Source organism: Passer domesticus, chromosome 7 (genome assembly GCF_036417665.1).
Source record: "Passer domesticus isolate bPasDom1 chromosome 7, bPasDom1.hap1, whole genome shotgun sequence".
NCBI lineage: Eukaryota > Metazoa > Chordata > Aves > Passeriformes > Passeridae > Passer > Passer domesticus.
Genome location: NC_087480.1, coordinates 9,638,396 through 9,659,648, shown reverse-complemented (window position 1 = coordinate 9,659,648; position 21,253 = coordinate 9,638,396). Strand labels below are relative to the sequence as shown.

Genomic DNA, 21,253 nt, shown 5'->3' with positions numbered 1-21,253 from the left:
CTCTCAACTTTTGTTTTTTGAAGAATCTACCAAAAATGAGACTATCACCAAATTTTTACAGTTGTGTATATTTCCTCGCTGCATTTTTTCGGCAATTGATGCAGTTTACTGTGCTCACTTTGTTGAACTGGTGCATCAGCAGAAAACACCCAATTTCTCCACACTTCTCTGCTATGACCGAGTAAGTAGCTACAATTGTGTGTGTAATTTCATCATTACCACTGCAAACATCCCAAACTAGTGTCTCCCCTGCCTCCCAAAAGAGGTAAACAAGATCCTGTGGCAGTCAGAAGTTCACTTTTGTACTTCAGATCTTCTGATCAAAGTGTTCTTAAAGCTTCAGGGGTTTATTTTCAAGAAATGTTGTTGGTGTTTACCCTAATGGGTCTGGAGTTGGAGTAAAGTCATTAGCTGTCATAGGAGTTGTTTTCAGGTTTTGTAACTTTTAAGTAACTTGGGTTTCTCTGACCTGCTCTCATCCTCCCGTTTTAGCTGTGTTCCCCTCTGCTGTGGAACCAGTTTTCTTATGCTTGTCCCCCACCAGCAACATCCTTGGGACCCTTCTGACCCTGGCAACCAGTGCTGCAGGCAGTGGGGCTTGTTTGTGTCACTGCTCCTGCTCTGATTTCATGTGTCCAAAAGAGCATTTCTGCTCAAGTAGCCCTGTCTGATGGACCCGTGTGGGCCAAGAAAGAAAAACACTTTTTTGCATCAGCTTGGCTGGATGTTTACTTCTACCAGCTCAAATCATTATTAATTTGAAAATAAAACACTTATGTCAGTAAAGACACTTGAACTATCAGTGTGTCAGCAGCAGCTGTATGCTTGGATTCTGGGCTGAGTATAAAGGACCAGCACTTGGGAAACAAACAATATTTTATAAGCAGTCTCTGTTGCATTTAGAAACCAGCTTAATGGTGGTTTAAATGAGAGAAATTTTAAATTTTTGTTGGGTTTTTTGCTTTTGTAATTCAGTAAGGTCATAGTAATGTTTTCTTCCTCTATTCACAGGTTTTCTCTGATATTATATATACAGTTGCAAGTTGCACAGAAAATGAAGCCAGTAGATATGGCAGGTTTTTGTGCTGTATGCTGGAGACTGTGACCAGGTGGCACAGTGACAGAGTCATATATGAAAAGGTATAGGAAATGACTAAAATGAGTTTGCTCATTAGAATATGTACTAACCATTTGTGTAATCCAGCCCGGTAAAAATGGGTTTAGTGAAACTGATTGATTTAAAAACAGTGCAGTTGGATTTTTCTGATGGTATAGTCCTAAAATTGACTTGTATTTTACTATAATTCATGTAGTTTTGGTAGAAGTAATTTTGTATGGTGTTAAAAAAAATATTTGCTTAAAAAACCCTTTCCATTTCTGATTTTCACATAGTTTACCTTGAAGATAAGTTAGGGAGCATATGGAAACTCTCCTTAATACTCCTTGTACCAGCTAGTTAAATTATTAATAATCTTTTCTCTCACCCATAACTAAAATTTCAACATAAATTAGCTTTAGAAAAATTAAGAGAGTCTTGTAAAGTGTGATTGTGTCTCGTTCTTTAGAGTTTAGAATTTAGAATTACCAGTTTTGTTTCCCAAACAATAATTTTTTTCCTGTTTGTTGATGTTCATGTAGGAATGTGGCAACTATCCAGGCTTCCTTACTATATTACGAGCAACTGGATTTGATGGTGGAAATAAGGCTGATCAATTGGATTATGAGAATTTTAGACACGTGGTTCACAAATGGCACTATAAATTAACTAAGGTATATAGAGATGCCAGAAACCTTATGTTTTTTGAATGCTTTAAAAAAACCCCCAACTTCATTAGATTTAATTTATGTTTTAGGCTTCTGTGCACTGTCTGGAAACAGGTGAATACACACATATCAGAAACATCCTGATTGTGCTGACCAAAATCCTTCCATGGTATCCAAAAGTGCTGAACCTGGGTCAAGCCTTGGAAAGAAGAGTACACAAGATATGTCAGGAAGAGAAAGAGAAGAGACCTGATCTATATGCATTGGCTATGGGGTAACAACAACTTATTTAAGAAAGTGGTTAAAAGTGGATCATGAAAGGCATCTAAAGACTCGGAACTGTTACAGTCCTAACATTTGATTTTTACCTTATCACAGAAGATTTCGCTATCCTGCATCTTGGTGCTGGCAGTGTGAATGAAAACATTCATTTTGTGCTGGATGATCACTAATTTCCTTTGCAAGACTCTAGTAAAACCCTTAAAATAGTAAAGGTTTCTACTCACAAGAGCATAGCTTAATTTTAGAGAAATAATAGAGCAGCAAGGAGAGAGGAGGGATAGTAAAAGGAAGAAAGCCAAGGGCTATTGCTGCAAGACTGTTTAGATATTGGAAGTGCATATGATTCTAAAATGCTTAGTTACATGTTCCATCTTCCTGTGGTGAATGTGGAATCACCCTCGTGTGCCTGAGGGGCAGTTCAGGTTGCCCTGACAGTTTGAAGTTCTGTCAGCAGTCAGTTTGTTCTGTGTGTTTGGCCAGGGGTGTGTGTGTGGTGGTGAGGAAGAGGGTGTGGAAGTAGGGCTGCTTCTGTGTCTAGTGGGTTTGTTTGTTTTTCTTTTTCTTTTGAGCTCATCAATATAGGGGGAAGAAACTGCGTATCAGTTAGGAAAAACTGTGAAATAAATAACAGATGAACTGTTAGATTAGATCCACATTTAAGATTCAACCCATGTTTTGCTTTATGTTTGTGCATATTTAACAATCTGTGCGACTTGCAGCTATTCTGGACAGTTGAAAAGTAGGAAGCCTTTCATGATACCTGAAAATGAATTTCACCACAAAGACCCACCTGCCAGGAATGCTGTGCCTGCAACAGTACAAAATGGGCCAGGTGGTGCTGGGATGCCAACGTCTCTCACAATAAATACAGTTAGACTGGAAGAGGGCACTACTGAGGAGACTGGTAAACACACCTATGATTATTATATCTTTATTTTTAGTAGAATTTTTCTGACATTAGAGGCTTTTCTCAAAATTTGCCTCATTAAGCTAAAAACAAAAAAATATAATTGTGGTGCTCAATAGGGATTGGTGTGTGTTCTTTATTTTCACTTGGTTTTGGGAGAGAGGATCTGCTGCCTGTTTTAGCTGTTAGTTACATGTTACCTGACATGACTATGCTCAACTACTTGTTGTATTTTAACCAGTAGGTTATAGATCAACTTGTTGAAGTAGAGCTGTTCTTTCTTTTTTAAAGCAGATAAACTAAAGGAGAAGTCTCAGGGTGTGGTGAAAGTTATTAATAAAACTGTCAACGCTACACCGAAGGTGACAACAAGCAATGGAAACAGTGCATCTAATAGGTGAGAAAAACAATTCTTACACAGTCTCTATTTTCTTCCTTCCACAGAAATACACTTGGAAATTATCTGCCTTTTAATTTTACTTCTGGGTTCTGTGTAAATGGCTCCCATTTCTTGAAAGTTTAAAACATGACATTATTTCTTTCAAAATACACAGTTTTACTGATAAATGCATTTCATTTTAGCTGCAAAAGATAAATGAGAACATTTCCTTGTTGCTATTCTGATAAAGAAACAGTAAATCTGAAATCTTACTGTGTCTGCTCCAGGAAATTCTGTCAGACATTCAGAAGTAAAACTTCTGTGATAAAGCTAGAGCTGTGTTTTGTATCCATGCTAACTGGTCATTTTATTTTTGATGCAGCAAAATTATTAAAGAGAAAGATGATAAAGAAAAAAGCGGGAAGGAAAAAGATAAAGAAAAAAAAGACAAGACTCCAGCTGCCACTCCGGAGATGAAGGCACTTGGGAAAGATGGGAAAGATAAACCGAAGGAAGAACGGGCGAACAAAGATGAGAAAGCAAGAGAGATCAAGGAGAAAACGCCAAAATCTGACAAAGAGAAGGAAAAGGTGAAGAAAGAAGAAAAGGCTTCAAAAGAAGAAAAGTCCAAGACGGTTGTTACCATCATTGAGTCGAAGTCAACTGCAGAAAAGGAGAGAGAAAAGGAGCCGTCCAGAGAAAGAGATCTGGCAAAGGAAATGAAATCCAAGGAAAATGCTAAAGGAGGAGAAAAGGTGCCAGTAGCTGGGTCCTTGAAGTCACCTGTTCCCCGATCAGAAACATCAGAATCTGAAAGGGGTAAGTTTGAATATTCAGTTTCTTTTCTTGTCTAGAAAAATAGAATGTGTCACTTGAAAATCACTGAATGTTGGAGAAGTTGGGAGAGAATCATTACATAATAAGTAAGATTTTGGCACTGGCTTTTCAATACAGTCAATAGCTAAAGGAGGTGATCAGAATATCTCTAAAAGGCAAACTATGGGAATGTGTGAACTTCACACAGCTCCAGTGAATGCTTGTTCTCACAAAGCCTGCCATTTTTTAATGTAAGTCCAAATGGACTTTTATTAAAATGTGTTAGTATAACTTTGACCATACAAATTTGGCAAAAGTGTAATGCAAAAACCTTATGTGTACTTTGAGAGCTTCATGACAACCTTTGAATTGGAAGAAAACAGGGAAAGTGAAAGATACAGGCCTCTGCATCCTTAAGAAGGATACAGAAAGCTTTATCAATCCTTTCTTGCATTAAGGGTGAGCAAATCCTTAAGTTACTATCTGAGGCTGATGTTGAGTTTTATATTTGTGCTGCTGAAGGCAAACCCCATAAGGGAGGATTATAATTCTTTTCTGTTCAGGGTCTTCATAGAAATTCTGAAATTCAGATGCTGACTTCTGTAAAATGGAAGTTTGTAGTGAGCATAACTTTGCAGCAGTTTGTTTACACTATGCTTTTGCTGCAAACTTTCATAAAGATAGTGAAGGTCATAAAAGATGGTCATAAAGATGCTGCTTATTCTAGATAGCTTAAGGAAAACAAAATTCACATAGTGGTAAGAAATCTAGCTGTGATTGTGTTGCTACTTCAGAAAGTTACATTATTTTATTCTCAGACTCTTTGAACTGTTTTAATAATGCCATTGTTCTGTTCTTTCCTCAGAACAAAAACGCCGCAAAGTTGATACACATTCTTCTCCATCACATTCCTCAACAGTAAAGGTTAGTATAGCCTGAGGAAGGCAGCACCCATGTTAGGCTCACAAGTTTGGGATGCCAGTATTCGACTTCCTTCAAGTTTTGTGCCAAGTATACACTGGAACCACTGGAGGTTTTATGTTGCATTAGAAAATGCATTCCTTTTCTTTATTGGCGGACTGTCTTTTTTTCTATAAAAATATTTTTTAATTAACCAAAATAATGCTTCAAGGACCTAGCACAAATTTTGTAAAATAGTGTTTGGAAATTTCAAGAGAATTTTTACACAGAAGTGCCTCATTGCTTTAAGCAGTCAGTTTTTTTGGAGTGCAATGGTAGCTACAAGCAAATGAGTCTTTGCAACAGAGTGGAGCATATTTTTCTGCACTTCTTTGAAGAATCTATAGCACTGAAGATTCCTGGATGATATGGGATGTACGATACCTCTGAATTCATCAGGCTTCTTGATGAGCATCATACCGATATGTGCCTTCTAAGGAGGAGTCTTGAAAGGAGTTCCATTTTAAAGTCTCCTTGGTGATCAGTTCTCCTGTAGTTGTGTATATTCAGTGCGCATGCAGCTTCTGTTGTACCTTCCCTTCGAGGTTTGTTTATTTCCAATGGGTTCCCACCATGTTGAGCCCTGCGTTACGATAAAACCAGATGTGGCCACCAAGCCTCCTACCCAGCAAAGAGAAACCCCAAGCACTCAAGCGCAGCACAAAACCATGGGCGTAGCCTACTTGAAGACTCAGGGTAGCCATTCCTTGCTCCATATTTATATTATTTCTAAACCATCTATGTTCATGGAATCTTTGAATTTGCAGTACGTTGAACATTTAAAACTGTAAGTTACCAATACTTCATCGAGAGCACTGTGATGGATTATGTGGGTCTTTAAACTTCACCATCTTACCAACTTTAGAACAAGTTCTTCTCTTTTTTCTGTTTTTTTAAAAGTACATATTTTTCTATGTAAGATTTACTTGAACTATTTAACTTAATTTTGGAGAATTCAAATAGCTTTTACTAGTTTTGAGGAAACAGGTGACAGTGATAACTTCTCAAAGATTACTTTTTTTATAAATAGCAGCATAAGGTCATTCTAGAATGACTTCTACCACATTTAAGTGAAAGTGGAGAAGATACAGGTTTACAAGTATTTCAAACCTGTTTCACCTCTTGTTCAGCTGTATTTAGAGTTGACTACTTTTTCTTAATATTTTTGTCTAGCCAGGAGAGTGTGTTTTCACTGTTTTAGGAAGAATTAGATGTAGATTATTTTGTAGTTGATTTAATAGCAAAGTCTAGAGAATAGATAATGACTGTCTTTCCCCCACCGCTTTCTTTTTAAAAAGTACTTCAGTTTCTAGCTTTATTCAAAGTATGGTATTAACATAAGATTTATTCCAGAAGGAGTAGCTGTTTTTTGTTTCAAGGCACGGCCGTGCTTCCCAAAGTCCCTCTGGTTTCTGAAAACTATTCCAGCTCACGTGTCATCTCCGTTCATTTTCTACAGGACAACCTCAACGAACTCAAGGACTCTTCAGCAAAGGTTTGAATCTTTTAGAAACCAGCCAAGTTTATTTTCATGTTTTGTTGCAGAGAGAAGTTGACTTTTGCTCTTGTGGCAAACTCCCATCAGAAATTCAAATTCCATTCCAGTAAATACTAGCATAGTAATAGAGGGATGGGGTTATTTTGTCCTGGTGTGTAAATCCTCTGTACAGGACATAGAGTTGATAATGTAGAAGGAATATAACAAAAATCCCCTGAATTTACCTTTCTGTCATCAAGAGATGTCATATGTCAGTGTCTCTTCTATTCCTCTCTAAAACTTTTGAATACACAGAAATGTCCTTATGATTAAGCCATTTGTTTGGCTGAAGAGCTAATAGAATAGCTAAAATAGTTCTTAAAATTGTTTGAGGGGTTTTGAATACTCCAATTAAAGAACAGTAGTCAGTTAAAGAATATTTGAGACATCTCTGGACTATTGATAATCTTTCCCCATACAACTGTATTCATGTTCTAGTACTACAGTATTGTGTTTCTGAGCATCAGAGACAGCCTCCTGAATTATCATCTTTGTGTATTTGCTTCCTGTAAATTCACTTCTGTTTCATTATCTTAGGAGAGGGGATACTCTGCTCTCAGGAGTTCATAGAATCAGAATCCCAGGTTGGAAGGGATCAGCTAGTCCAGCCTCTTTGGCAAAAATGTGGTAGTCAGGCTGGCCCAGCACCCTAGCCAGATTTTACAAGTGTCCAATGTTGGGGAATCCATCGCTTCCCTGAGGAGATGCTCCAATGGCTGATTGTTCTTGGTGTGAAGTGTTTCCCTCTTGTGCCCAATTGGAATCTTCCCAGGAGTAACTTGTATCCATTACCCAGTATTTTCCCATGTTAAAAGGGCATCTCCCATGGTAGCCACCCTTTAGATACTGGGACGTGGTGCTAAGGTCTCCCCTAAACCTTCTCATGGCTGAGCAGACCCTGTTCACCCTGCCTTCCTCTCATGTCAGCCTTCCCAAGCCTTGGATCAGCCTTTGTGGCCCTTCCCTGCACCATCTCCAGCCTGTCCCCATCCTTTTTGTATAGCAGGGACCAAAACTGAGCACCGTGTTCTGGGTGTGGCCTAACAAGCACTGGGAATATTGTATTTTAGGCAGATTCTGTAACTATTTTGTTGCTCTTTCTAGAACTCAAGCACATTGTAACTGTTGTGCAGTAACAGTCACAGCCACTGCACACCTGCTGTTACATCAGGGGATGTGACAAATCTTCCAAAGTTGCTGTTAGTCTTTGATTTCACAGTCAGTACCTGTGTGTAACTAAACTGCACAAAGGTTTATCTCTTGGAAAATGCTGACCATTTGGACTTTTTGGATACTATTTGAATTTACCTAGGATTACTTACATTCACTTAATTTAAAAATGTGTTATGGATTTCCGTGTTCTGTATTTACACTGTTGTTTTAGTTGTAGTTATCTTTATGCAAAGTATTCAGAACACTTTGTACGTGTTAAATCAAAATAGCTGTGATTCTTTAATGGGCACTTGCAGGTAGATTTTTTGTTTTAACTGATTCTTTCCAATACCAACTGTATCTGATTACAGGGATAGTGTATATGGGAAACAACCTTTAGTCTTACCATTGATGAAACTGCAGTGTCTATAGATTGAATCTAGATACTTTTATAAATTATCATATCTTGTATATTTAATTTTTTAAAATTAGAAATCTATAGTATTTGTCTTGAGCTTACCTTTGCCTGAAGAGTGGTATATGGGAATCTGTAAAATCTCACTTTTCCCTTCCCTACTGTATGAGTCAAGATTTGGTTGGTTAATTGAAATTCTGTTTGTTTTCATTACTTAAGCTAAAGTTTTATTTAAAAATATTTATTTTACTTATTAGCACATTGATTTAATTAAGCAGGCAGTGGAATTATTTGTAATCAAATTAACAGCAAACAGCTTTATTTTTCTAGATAATTTGAAAAGTTATGTTTTAGAATTAACTGTAATGTGTTTGTGTAGACTAGCTGGAAGTGTATTGCAGTTGTGTGACCTTTTAATGGATTTATTCTTTAATTGTTTGGGGAACTGGGGGGGTGTCCAATCCATTCCTTCCTTTTTTAAATGTTCTTTTCTAATCTTTCTCACTTAATGAACTAATCTCCGCTCTTCAGTGCCATTCTGACAGAATTAAAGCAGTTCATGACAGTGTTCCCTGTACATGGTGTAAGACAAGTTAAATGTTCTTTACTTCCATGTACTTATTTGGGGAAGGGATGGGATGTTCAGATGCCTGTAAGATTTATGAGTTCAGCTTCCAGTGAAAGTTAAAAGTCTGGTGCTGTTTTCTGCTTACAGACTCTCTTTTTTCCTGACTTTGCTCAGTTTCTGGAGCCAGACAATGGAAATTCTGGTTTGCACTGCAGGTTATAAAATAAATGGTGCCAGACTTGAGTTAGGTGTTGCTTTCTTTTTTTTTTTTTTTTTTTTTTGCTTTGGCATTTGTCCCAGTTACAAACCACACCAAAGCACCCAAAATTTGATGTGTCATCAGCTGGCAGCATTTCTAGAAGCAAGATGATAGTCTTTCTGGTAAAGGAGGTGGGGGAGGGTAGATTGGAATGGTAGAGGAGCACTGGAGTCTGTCATGGGCAGCCATGCAAACACAAGAAATGGAATAGGAGAAAGCAGAGCTATGAGGTTGCTTTTTTCTCCTGTGGAAAGCAGCTCTAGGAGACAACTGAATGGGGCTGTTTTCTCCAAACTTACTTGCATGTCATTGTTAGCAAAGAGAGAGGAGGAAAAAATTTACTTGTGGAATGGCATTGTAGGAAATCTAATAAGAAAAGAAGAGTGAGCAAAAAGAAGTACCTAGTGCAAGAAGTACTGAAGGTTCAGTCTGTTATAGGAGAATAAAATTCCAGTGAAATGAAAGGAAAGAGACCTAAGTTTTGTCAGTGTGACTTTTAACATAGGATCACTAACATCAGGTTTTGGTAAGTTAAACATTTACTGAAACTGGAGGACAGGATTACTTAAATTTTGAAAGTTGAAACACTAATTGGTTCCATTCAAGTTATATCTTGATTGTTTTAAACTAATTTTTGACTTCCCTCTTTTGTTGGTGTCCTTTTAAGTAAGGTGTCTCTCTAAAAAGAAACACAGAGCACATTTTAATAAAGATATTTTTGTCCCCAAATAAAATTGTTAACTTATGCAACTGGGGAAAGAATGAAGTATGCTGATTTAAATCCATGTGCTGGTATAAGTTAAATACCAAGGGAAATGGTTTTAATTTAAAATATGCTCTTAATATTTTTTTAGCTCTAACTATATAATTGTTTTTAAAAAGACAGATATAATTACTGTAATGTATCCATATTTATATAACAGATGTGCTGCCTGTTTTATGGAGCTTAGCAGAATTGGTTAGAAGAGAAAGTGGGATAACAGTCTAGAACATATTAGAGAAAAGAGCAATTCTATGTTCAGCTGTTTTTCTCATTTGAAGGTTAGAAATTAGATTAAAAGACATTATTGAAAATATTGTCTTAAATACTTTGTTGATAAAGACTATTCTTTAAGAATAAATTGTAGCTTGTTTAAGCAGCTGATTCTGTTCATTCATTCCGGGCAAGACTGCAGGTGTTAACTTAGTCCAGTAACCTTCATATCCTGTTCCTGTAGCCCTGTCTGATTTGTGGTCTTGCATCCAGCAGTCCTGGTGAACAGTGTTGTCTGTAGTTAATATAATTGTTTCAGTTAAGAGAAAATATTCTTGAATTGAGTAAATAAGCTGTAGGTTAAATTATAGATGACAAGTTTGAACATGTCTTCAATCACTCTTTGTTTTGCTAATAAAGTATTTGTTTAATATTTGAGCTCGGTCTGATATATTAGAATAAGACTTCTTTTTATTTTCATGTATAGAAATACATATTAATATTTGGTGATGTTGCCTTAATTTAACAGCACTACATAAACCACACTACTCCAGCACTGTCCAAGAGTAAGGAGAGAGAAGTGGAGAAGAAAGATTTGGACAAGTCAAGGGAAAGATCCAGAGAGAGAGAGAAGAAAGATGAAAAGGACAGGAAAGATCGAAAAAGGGTTGGTGACATTTTTAATGAACTAGTTTAGACAGTTGGTATGTCCTTGGAAAGCTTTCTGTTCCAAGCCCTGGCAGTAATTGCAGTGATAATTGGCTGTACAGCCCATTTGAGCAGAAGTGATCTATATCAGAGGTGGCTTTTTTGTTCTGTTACTGTTTCAAGGGTCGGTTTGCAGTAATGCATTCAAACCTCTGCTGCCTCCAAACCGATCTCCAGAAACTTCACATGAGACATAACACCTCAGTTATGTTCTAAGTGTTCAAAAATGAGTTCTCCAGAATTAGAATACAAGCAGGTGCTACTTCAGGAGTATGTTTTAGTGTGCTAACATCTGCATAATTGTATTTGGTGCCAGGATCATTCAAACAGTGACCGAGAGGTACCACAGGATTCAACTAAACGCCGCAAAGAGGAAAATGGCACAAGTATGTATTTTACTTTTTGGGTGTTTGTCAGGCTTTTACTTGTTGTGAATTACAACTTTCTGTTCTTTTTTTAGCTGGTTCTTCAAAACACAGCAAAAGTGAAAGTCCTTCCGATTCCCCTCGCTTAAATGAAAAAGAAAAGGAGAAAAACAAGTCAAAATCTTCAGGAAAAGAGAAAGGTGATTCAATCAAGGCAGAAAAGATGGAGAAGAGCTCCTCTGGTAGCAAAAAGGTAAAATAACCTCTTCTCCTCCTGTTTATTTGTTGTTGCTGCTGATAGAGCAAGCTGATATTTTTTTCCTAAAATTTATTGCTGCTTTATAGCCTAAATTTAAAAGATATGCTGTGAATGCGTAAGAAAATACTTCTGAAACTTTTCATATCTTGTGGCTTTAAATATCTCAGCAGTCACTCCTGGCAGGAGCAGGATAGTTTGGAGGACTAGTTCATATTGGCAGTAGCCAAGAAAATTGAGAACTTAAAGGTTCTGAATAATCTCAAATATTTGCAGACTGCTCTTACATATAAACTAGCCTGTAATTCAGATTTCCACATGCATGTGTCAGCACAGCTTTTTTTGGTGAAAGCAGGTATGTTGCAGTTGTATTCACCAAACTGTGGTTCTCAGTTGCAGCTCTGCTGCTGGCACTTGCCAGGAAACTGGATGAGAAAGATAAAATAATCTCAGAAATCACGGAAGCTGAGTAGTCATTTTGAGTGATGATGTTTTTTAGCTATGTCCAGTTATAATGTTAAATATTACAGTCCTCCTAAATGTCCTGTACAATGGGTACCATAATAAGCTATTTCCCATATGTGTATTTTTAAAGGAATCAAGACACGATAAAGAAAAAGCAGAGAAGAAAGAAAAGCGGGATAGTACTGGGGGGAAAGAAGAAAAGAAACAATATCCTTTCAAACACTGACATTTCAGAAAATTTCTGCAAACGAGCTTCCTTTTATTGTATGTAGCAAAATATATGTTTTTCCTTAACAATGAATTTACTCATAAATCTTCAGACAAGCATAGATAATGAAGATTCTTTCGGGAAAGGTAAAAATGTTAAATAATTTCTTTGATTTGATATCTCCCATGGGTCCTGTTGACTGGTAATGGATATACAGACAAAACAGCCTAAAATCACCCAGGGTAGTTGGATGGTGTTTTGGGGGGGGGGGTTGGCTGTTTTCTGGGGATTTTTTTTTTTTAATTGATGGTGTTACATGTTTGGGGGTTTTTGTGTGTATGGGTGTTGGGTTTTTTAAATATTACTATTATTTATATCTTTAAAATATATTTTAAATCTTTTAAATTTAAAAGTATTTTAAATTTTTTATTACTGCTTGAGGAGAAACATATTTCCCTATCATCATCACAGAGATGATATAGATGCTCAGATTTCTTTTTTGGAGGGGGGGAAAGAAGAGGTGGGGGATGTGGCATGTCAGCAGTGTTTGGTGGAGTTGCATCTTTGTTGCTTTTTCCAAGAAAAGTTGCCATCCAAAACTAGAGGTGGATTTATGTAATTCTGATAGTCATCAGCCTTGATAATCTGTGTGTTACTTAGCAAAATCTTGCCTAATATGTGGCAAACTCAAGTTTTGTATCTTCATCTTACTTCAGCAAAAGCAGTAGTTTTAAACCACAATGCTGCATAGTGCAGTTGGTCAGCTCATTGTCTCTGCATCATCTTTTATCTGGTCTGATCTGAGGAGCAAGATAAAAGAAAACTTTGGTATGGAAACATGGACTATTTAAAGAAAGAAAATAAACTTCAGAGTATTTTGAGTAACCCTTATTCAGACTGAATCTTCTGAAAAAGTCATTGTTCTTTGTAGTTGATGGGACTCTGAATGGTTGGGGCTTTTTTCAGACCTGTGGAGCTATGTGGACACTTAAATTTTGTTTTATGGGTACAAGGGCAGGGTTTTTTCCTCCTCTACATTGAGCCATTTTGGGAGTTTTGAAATGTTTTTTTTTTTCAGTTATTTGGGAAGGAAAGTGTCCCAGTGAACTTAAATTACTTCACCTGATCTATCCAACTTTACTCACAGACTGTTATTAATCTTTATACATAAGGCAGTGTACAATTTTACATTTTAAGAAAAGGAAAAAAAAAATCGAGTGTCTGAGAAAAGTCTCCACTCCTGGATTGTGACCTCAGATCAAAGGGGGCTTATTTGAAAAAGGATCTCGTGTTCCATTTGGTGTCAAGGCTCATTCAGCCATGGTGGTGGAGGACACCTGAGTGAAGGGGTTTGGGTTTGGGCACCTCAGCTTGTGCTGGTACCAGGTGCTCTTTGGTGGTAAAAAGATGGGAGTTCAGGTAATTGCTTCTTAGTACTATTTCTTTTTATCTTCTTGGAAATAATGAAAGATACTTCTGTGAATATTTTCTAAACTGAAAGCTATGAGCATTCTCTGGAAAGAATTTGCTGGAGTTTTCTTGACTCTTTGTCCTTCATAGCAGTTACTGTCTCATCACTGTAGAGGAATCCCAGCTTTTTCCCTGTTCTTTTAAATGCTACTTTGGAACAAAAGGAAAAAGACAGTCTTGGTAAACGAAGTTCACTACTGAGCACTTACAGCTTCTTTAATAATAAAATATGAAGTTTTGTCTTGACTAGCAATTCAGTATAAAGTGAGGATTTAAGGATATAAAGTCATTAGGTAAAAAAGCACAACTATGTTCTGCTGAGTGTAAATAACAAGTGCTCAGGTAAATGTCAGTTGTACTGTGGAATTCACATCCAGCTGTGTAATGGGCTGGAGCTTCTGGCCTGGAACACTGACAGCACCCCACTGTGTGCATGGTGAAGTATGAAAAAGTGCTTTGTATAGCAGCACAGCTGTGGAATCTCATCCTGTGCTCCTGTTAAATCTTTGATGTCGTTCTCCCTAATGTACAATATCTGACTGACTGCATTTATTTCTTGCCTAATTTAGAGATAGTAAGATTTTGAGGGGGTTGCACCTCTAAAGGAGTTTCTACCCTCACAAGTGACTACTTGTTTCCTATTTGTATGTTTAAATTAGTATTTCACTAATAGTAATGTAGTTCTTGCTGTAGAATAAGCTAGAGTTAGGGAATGATAAAAATAGTTTTAGTTCCCCCCTCATTCTTTGAGTTGTGAATGGAATAAAATTCCATGAGGTTGTGAGATCAGTGTTCATTTGAACATCTAATTCTAATTATGTTGCAGGTGACATTGAAATGGGAAGATATCCAGCTGTGACCAGAAATGTATTTTCCAGAGTATAGATTGCACAGAAAATTGTGAATGAAGAGGACCCATCTGCATCTCCTTAAATTATTCAGTTCTCTGCTTTATTTCCCCATGCTAAGGACTTAATTGTTAAGTTGTACATTACTGTATTTTTAACTTGTTGCTTAGTTTCTTATACATTTATTTTCAGTACCTGGCTGAAAGTGTTACCTATTCCATATTTTAGCACAATGTGCTGCAAACAAACAGTTGCCATAGTGCAAATGAGGTTTCATGTGTACATAGTTCCACTTTAGTTTGTCGAAAATACTGCCTGAGTAGTAATACTTTCAATTTGAAATTGCATTCTTTTAGATGTTTGAAAACCACAAATAAACAGTTATTGAACCTTTTTGGATTTACCTCATTTAAACTCAGTTTTTATTTATTACTTGGCCTGTTTTTAATATCGGTAACTAAAAAAACGAAGTTAAGTGGGAGCACTGTTTTCATGCAATGCTTAGGGATTATTTGTATATTGTGTATAACGTTGACTTGTTTAAAAAAACAATGAATGAACCCTGTCCCATCCCAATCTAAACCTGTGCTCAGTTGTCCCTTGTCACACCTTTTGTTTGTCATGTTGTTTTTAGATTGATTGGAAATGCTCTCTTCAAAACTGAAATAAATTAAGTTTCAGTTACAGCTACAGGAGCTTTGTATTGCTGAACTTTAGTCTGAAAATTTCACAATGACATTTTTAAAAAAAAAAAAAAAGAATTTTTTTATCTGCTAAATTCTACCAGTGTAACCTTTTTTCTAAATAAACAATAGTTTTCTCAATGGGTCGTAAATCATTCTCTGTGTGGTCACTTTATTACTTCTCTGGATTGTTATGAAAATCAGATGTTAGTTGGGATCATGTGGGGTGGTTCCCGTCCCTCTGTCCCTGTCCTTTTTTAGATGCCAGGGGCTGGTTCTGGAGCGTGGTGCCTGCTGTGAAGTGACAGACGTGCTGCCCTTCTCCAGGGGTGCCCAGGAGCTCCGGGTTTGCCTTCCTGCATTCAGTCAAGTTTGCACCTTTCTTTTGAGCCATTTGTCCCTTGTCCAAATGCCATTAAAAATCTCAATTTTGTATCAAATATTAATACTGTTAAACACAAGGACTCTTAAATATTTTGGGGTTTTGGTTTGTTGGAATGTTGGTGAGACTTTTTTTTAATACAGTGTAAAGGGAATTTTGATCAAAAGTTGAGCATCCCTGGTGCTGTGTGCTTTCAGTAATCTGGTATTTGGAACAGAAACATGTTGATGTGTGTATTCAAATATTAAATCGTAAGAAACTGTAGTGCTTATAGACTTGGTCAGTAAAACTCTCCTGATTACCTTTGTTCTGATTACTGACTGCATCGTAGAAGATTACAAATCCTGGCCCTGCAGTGGAAGAAAGACACAGACAAATTGGGAAGAGAATTGGGTAAGACTTATCCAGCTAATTGGAGGTGAGAAAGAATTACTAAAAAGAAAAGTAACTAAGCTAAATACTCAGGTCCTTTTAATTACCTCATTGGGGCAGCCTGAAATTGAACACCTCTGTCAAAGTCGCTCCAGTGCTGGGGCTGCAGTGCCGTGTGGATGAGGTGGGGCTCGGGCGGGGCTGAGGTCACTGCGGGGGTCTCTGGATACAGCGTGATCTCCAGAGAGCAGGAGCCTGCCTGTGATCCCAGACACTGACAGCGCAGCTGAAACAATAATTTAGAATTCAGCGTGAAGGAAGCATGTACCTGTCCTGGCAGGAGGGCTTGTGCTCGCCTGCAGGAGCCGCGCGGTGTTTGCAGCCCCTGGAGCAGCACGGGCAGGAGAAGGGGTGTGGGATGTTACACTGACCCTGTCATGGGTCTGGCCGGTGCAGACACACCCAGCAAACTGCAGCAGTCAGCAGGGAAGGATTAAGCTTTGTGCTGTGGCTGGGATAAGTTGGATAAGAGAGCACTGGGATAAGTGCTCTGCAATGTCCTGATTTCCTGAGAGGGGGCACAGCAACAGTTTCTGGCCAAGTTCATGCCTGTTGGGAGGGTTTTCTCTCCCAGATACATTGCAAAAGACAGCTGGTCCTTCTGATCCTTCCTCCTTATGTGGGTCTCTGCAGGGACTCAGGTGCATGTGTGGAGACAGCAGTGAGGGTTTGGTGATGGGAGTTGTACACAGAGTACAGCCAGGGGGAATCCATGAGTCCCAGGAATCAGGGCTGGAGGAAGCGTGGAGCTGGCTGGTTGTGTGGCTTTGCTTGCCACTGGCACACTCAGTGACTTTGTGCCCAGGTGGCTGAGAAGGCCAAGGGCATCCTGGCTTTCATCAAATGGTGTGGCCAACAGAAGCGGGGCAGTGACCATCCTGTGCTGGTGAGGCCGCACCTCGAATCCTGTGCACAGCTCTGGGCCACTCGTGGCAGGAGAACACTGAGGTGCTGGAGCCTGTCCAGAGAATGGCAACAGAGCTGGGGAAGGGTCTGGGGAGAAACAGCTGAGGGAGCTGGGGTGTTCAGCCTGGAGAAAAAGAGGCTCGGGCTTGACCTAATCACTTTTTACCTCTCCCTGGAAGGAGGTTGTTGCCAGGTTGGGGTCAGTCTGCTGTCCCTCTCCCAGGCAACAAGAGACAGAACAAGAGGAAACAGCCTCAGGTTGCTCCAGGGGAGGCTTAGATTGGATACCAGGGAAAACTTTTGCCCCGAGAAGTTAATCAGGCATTGGAATAAGCTGCCGAGGGCAGCGGTGAAGCCACCATCCCTGGAAGGGTTCAAAAGAGGTGTGAATGTGACACTTCGGGCCGGTATTAGTGGTGATGTGGCAGCTCTGGGTTAAGGGTTGAACCCAATGGTAAGTCTTTCCCAACCTAAATGTTCTTTATGGTTTGAGAGGATTGAGGGGAAGAACAGGGCTGGGACCGTGGGCAAGCAGCTCTACCCTGGTCCTGGCCCAGGAAAACCTGGTACCCAGAACCCATTAATTAAGCCCTAATGTGATGTTCTAATTGCTCTGTATAATCTGCAGCATCTGTGATAGGTCGCAGCTTCAGCAATTTCATAATAAGGTGTTTTCCCTCAACACTGGCAAACATCCCTTGTTTAAAGGTCAGGGGAATATTAAATAAACACCATTTATATTTATTTGCCTCGGATCAAACCACGGCTCTTACATTAATTTTGGAGGGTTTTTTTTTGGCAATTAGCCTGCTCAGGCCATATTTGGAAATCAAACGCAGCATTTATCGAAAGGCTTGGAACGATATTAGCAATCCGCTCCAGCAGAGAGCAGAGGAAGGCGGGCGCTCGGGCCGGGCGGGGTGCGGCGGCCGCCGGGAGCGGCGCTGGCCCGGGCCCGGTGCCGGTGCCGCCGCTGCATGTCAGTGTTGCACCGAGCACGGCAGCGCAGCCTGCCCAGCCCGCGGCTTCCTGGCCGTACCGAGCTGCAGATCGCGCTGGGTTGGATGGGACCCCCCGCTCCAGCCCTCTGTCGGGGTAGGATCCCCCGACATGAATGCTTCCAGGGACGGGGCAGCCGCAGCTTCTCTGGGCAGCCTGTGCCAGCGCCTCAGCACCTTCACAGGGAAGAATTTCCCCCACATATCCAATCTAAACCTACCCTCTTTCAGTTTAAAGCCACTGCCCCTTGTCCTAGCACTCCATGACTTGTAGAAAGTCCTTCTCCAGCTCTTGTAGCCCCTTTAGGTACTGGAAGGTGCTCTGAGGTCCCACAGAGCCTTCTCCTCCGTGGGCTGAACAGCCCCAACTCGGGCTGTTTCCATAGAAGGGCTCCAGCCCCCTGAGTTTCTCTGTGGCCCCTCTGGACTCACTCCAGCAGCTCCATGTCCTTGTGTTGTGGCCTCCAGAGCTGGACACTGCTCCGGGTGGGATCTCAGAAGAGCAGAGAGAGTACAATAATCTGCCTCGACCTGCTGGCCATGCTTCTTGTGATGCTGCCCAGGGTGGTTTTCTGGGCTGTAAGTGAACATAAGCTACCCCACAGTTATCCCCTTTCCCACAGTGCCCCTCATGCCCCTCTGTCCCCACAGCAGGCATCCAGCCCTTGTCTCCTGTCCCTGCTCTTGTGGCCCTGCCCCAAGCTGCCCACATCAACGGGCCCAGGGCCCAGGCCCTGCTCTGCCACACCCTGCTCTGCTTCTGTATGCCTTTAATCAATTCCTGGTGTTACATCACACCCTTCCCTACTTGTTACAGCATATCAAGCATCTGCCACATGCTCATTAATTGGTCAATTACTTTATTTATGTGCTAAACATTATCTAAAGCACCAGTCATTACCAGCATCATGGCTCTGGTTTGTGTTGTGCGTTTCTACAGGCTTTAAGGGCTTTACCTTCTCCTTGCCATCAAGGCTGGGGTGCGTTCCTGCACCCCTGTTAACCCTTCGTGGTCCAGTCACCAGCTCAGTGCCATTCCTGAGCCCTGTGCTGGTCCCCACTGTGAGAGAGCAGCTCAGTAATCACTGCCAAGTTTCCCAGCCCTTCCTCAGAGACAATTCTCTTTGAATTTATCTTGTTTTCTACTGCTGCTTTCAACTCCTCCCTGCCCGAAATTGGGATGAAGTAAGAAAACCCTGAAACCACAAAAAACAGATGGTGGGAGAATCCCCCTAACCGTCTGCTGGGGCAGGCCAGGTGCCACCACACATGCTGGTTTTGATCTGCTGCTACAAATCAGCTCCGAGTTCACCCTGAGGTCTCAGCTCTCCTGTTTGCTTGGAGGTGCCAACAGCCTCCTCACCAGTGGGAAATTGCTGCAGAGCAGGATCTTCTCTTGCTCTGCTGTAAGATGTCCTGTCATTCTCAAAATGCCATGATGGCATAAATAATTAAAGGCTATAACACTTCAGTGATAGAAACAGCAATAAATAAACTCGGTGTGTGCACCAAGGTTTCATTTTCCTGCCCTTGGTGTCAGCCCATGGAGGCACCACCATCCAGCACATCAGGCAGCCAGAGCCATGGTGCAAACCAGCTCTGCAGGAGCTCCCAGTGACCTTTAGCAGCTGCACCAGGGAGGGGCAGAGGTTCCACTGCTGGAAGGTGTGTATGCACAGCTCCTGTCTCACTCTCCTCTCTGCGTGCTGCTCCTTGCCTGGTGGGGCAGCTGCTGCAGTGCCTGCACCCAGGGGAAGCTGGAAACCATTTCTGTTGATGCTGTTGCAGTGATGGTGCCACATTACAAACCAGCCTCAGTAATTTCTCTGTTGGTAGCTGATGAAATAAAGACAAGAAAGCCCAAGCACAGAGTCAGAGCAGGACTGGGATGTTGATGGGCAGATCTTGGCCAAACCTGCTGCTCACAGGGCACACATCAGGAGTGTCCCAGTGGTGCTGGGGCTGCAGCCTGGGGCTCCTGGGCTGGGGGGATGCAGCAGTGGTGCCCTGGCCCTGCTGCTGCCATCCCCTGGTGTGATGCCAGCCTGGGCCTTTCCTGTGCCACGGAAGGCTGTGGGTGCTGCTGCTCCTGGGGACACTGTCCTCCCTGATACCAACTTCAGATTTATTATATTCTTAGTAAATACTACTATGAAATTTATAATATCCATGCAAATATCATCTCTGTACTTAAATCCCTTAGGTTAATTGAATAGAGCTATCATTATCCAGATCTTGTTTATGTATTGCTGCCTGCAAAATAGAGCCCATTTTCCAGACTGAAATGATGGATATGGGCACCAAAGACATTTTGTAATTTAATTGCAATATCCATGACATAATATTATTTTAATAACCATAAAGAACAATTGTTTTTGAAAAAATAAATGTTGCAGTGTTTTGCACAAAACCTTTGAAGCAAAAGCTATGCCACAATGATACAGTATTTATTTTATTTTGTTGTCAGGTGTGGTGTGCCATGGGGAAGAGCTGCTATTGGTTTGGATTTTTGGGCTCAAACTTGAACACTGTTGAGTTCTTGCTGCCACTGATGGCTCTTGGAATTTGATGCATTACTCTGAATTTTTCCTTCTATTATTATTTCCCATCTGCAGAAGTTTAGAGACAAGGTCATGCTGGGTGTGTTGGAGCACAGCCTTCCAGGGTGCCAAGCAGCCCTGCTGCCATTGCTGTAGTGTGTGTAGCAAGTCAGGTTTTGGCCCAAAGTGCACTGCCCTTGTGGCCCAGGGAGGCTCCAGACTGAACCATCTCCTGCTGAAGCCTCGGCTGAAGACACAGGGTGGGCTCAGCACGTGCCCCCCCTGCACTCGTGTACAATGAGCACAACTGGCAGCTCCCACAGGGACTGGGGCTGGGCTCAATCCCTCCACGGCTGGGACCCACGCCAGGCACCACGTGCTGACCTGGGAAAGGTACCAGTGACTGCCAGTACATTTTTCCTGTTTCCCTGCAGCCAGAGGCAGCGCCACAGGGACACTCCAGGCACCTCCTGTTTTGCAGGGTGTTTTGGCCAGCAGATACCAAACCACTCAGGTCCATGCCCACTGCTCTGCAGCAGTGCTACTGCCCAAGACCTCCACTGGGGGATTTTTTTTTATTTTTCAGAGGCTGATCTTCTCATCCTCAGTCATCCAAGAGAAGCCCCAGAGGCCCTGGGTGCTAACAGCAGTGTCACCCTCAGTGTCCCTGGAAGGAGCCCAGGGAGCTGGATCCTGATGGGACCATGTGGGTGCTGAGGCCAGAGAGGTGCTGGGTGTGCTTTGGGTACACACCAGCTCTCTAACACCAGGATTGCTTCCCACGGTTCATAGCTTGTGGTGACTTGGAAAAGCTACACTGTGGGTGAAGTAAACTCAATAAATTAGAGCTGGGATTAGCTGCAATGTTGGTGGGGTTTTTTTTCCTCTTTCTTTTTTTTTTTCTTTTTTTTTCTTCTTTTCCTTAAAGAAGCATTGTTGAAAAGCTGGGACTTGCAGGAAAATACATCTGTGTAGTGAAT

The 21,253-nt window shown here is 40.9% G+C and overlaps 1 protein-coding gene across 2 annotated transcripts in view; it reads left to right on the top strand.

Annotated features, from left to right (window-relative positions):
* The window catches only part of THOC2 (THO complex subunit 2), a 49,455-nt gene extending 34,288 nt beyond the window's left edge, over positions 1-15,167 (top strand). Inside the window, exons 25-39 of one of the 2 annotated variants that reach the window (XM_064426796.1) lie at positions 24-181; positions 1,012-1,140; positions 1,639-1,770; positions 1,854-2,038; positions 2,766-2,950; positions 3,245-3,350; positions 3,715-4,151; positions 5,014-5,072; positions 6,568-6,603; positions 10,542-10,679; positions 11,037-11,106; positions 11,181-11,338; positions 11,937-12,013; positions 12,113-12,160; positions 14,311-15,167. In XM_064426796.1, the coding sequence (XP_064282866.1) occupies positions 24-181; positions 1,012-1,140; positions 1,639-1,770; positions 1,854-2,038; positions 2,766-2,950; positions 3,245-3,350; positions 3,715-4,151; positions 5,014-5,072; positions 6,568-6,603; positions 10,542-10,679; positions 11,037-11,106; positions 11,181-11,338; positions 11,937-12,013; positions 12,113-12,140 (1,898 nt within the window). In that variant the 3' untranslated portion in view covers positions 12,141-12,160; positions 14,311-15,167. The remainder of the gene's footprint in view (positions 1-23; positions 182-1,011; positions 1,141-1,638; positions 1,771-1,853; positions 2,039-2,765; positions 2,951-3,244; positions 3,351-3,714; positions 4,152-5,013; positions 5,073-6,567; positions 6,604-10,541; positions 10,680-11,036; positions 11,107-11,180; positions 11,339-11,936; positions 12,014-12,112; positions 12,161-14,310) is intronic. The other variant, XM_064426795.1, reaches the window with a different exon arrangement.
* The last annotated feature ends 6,086 nt before the right edge of the window (positions 15,168-21,253 follow it).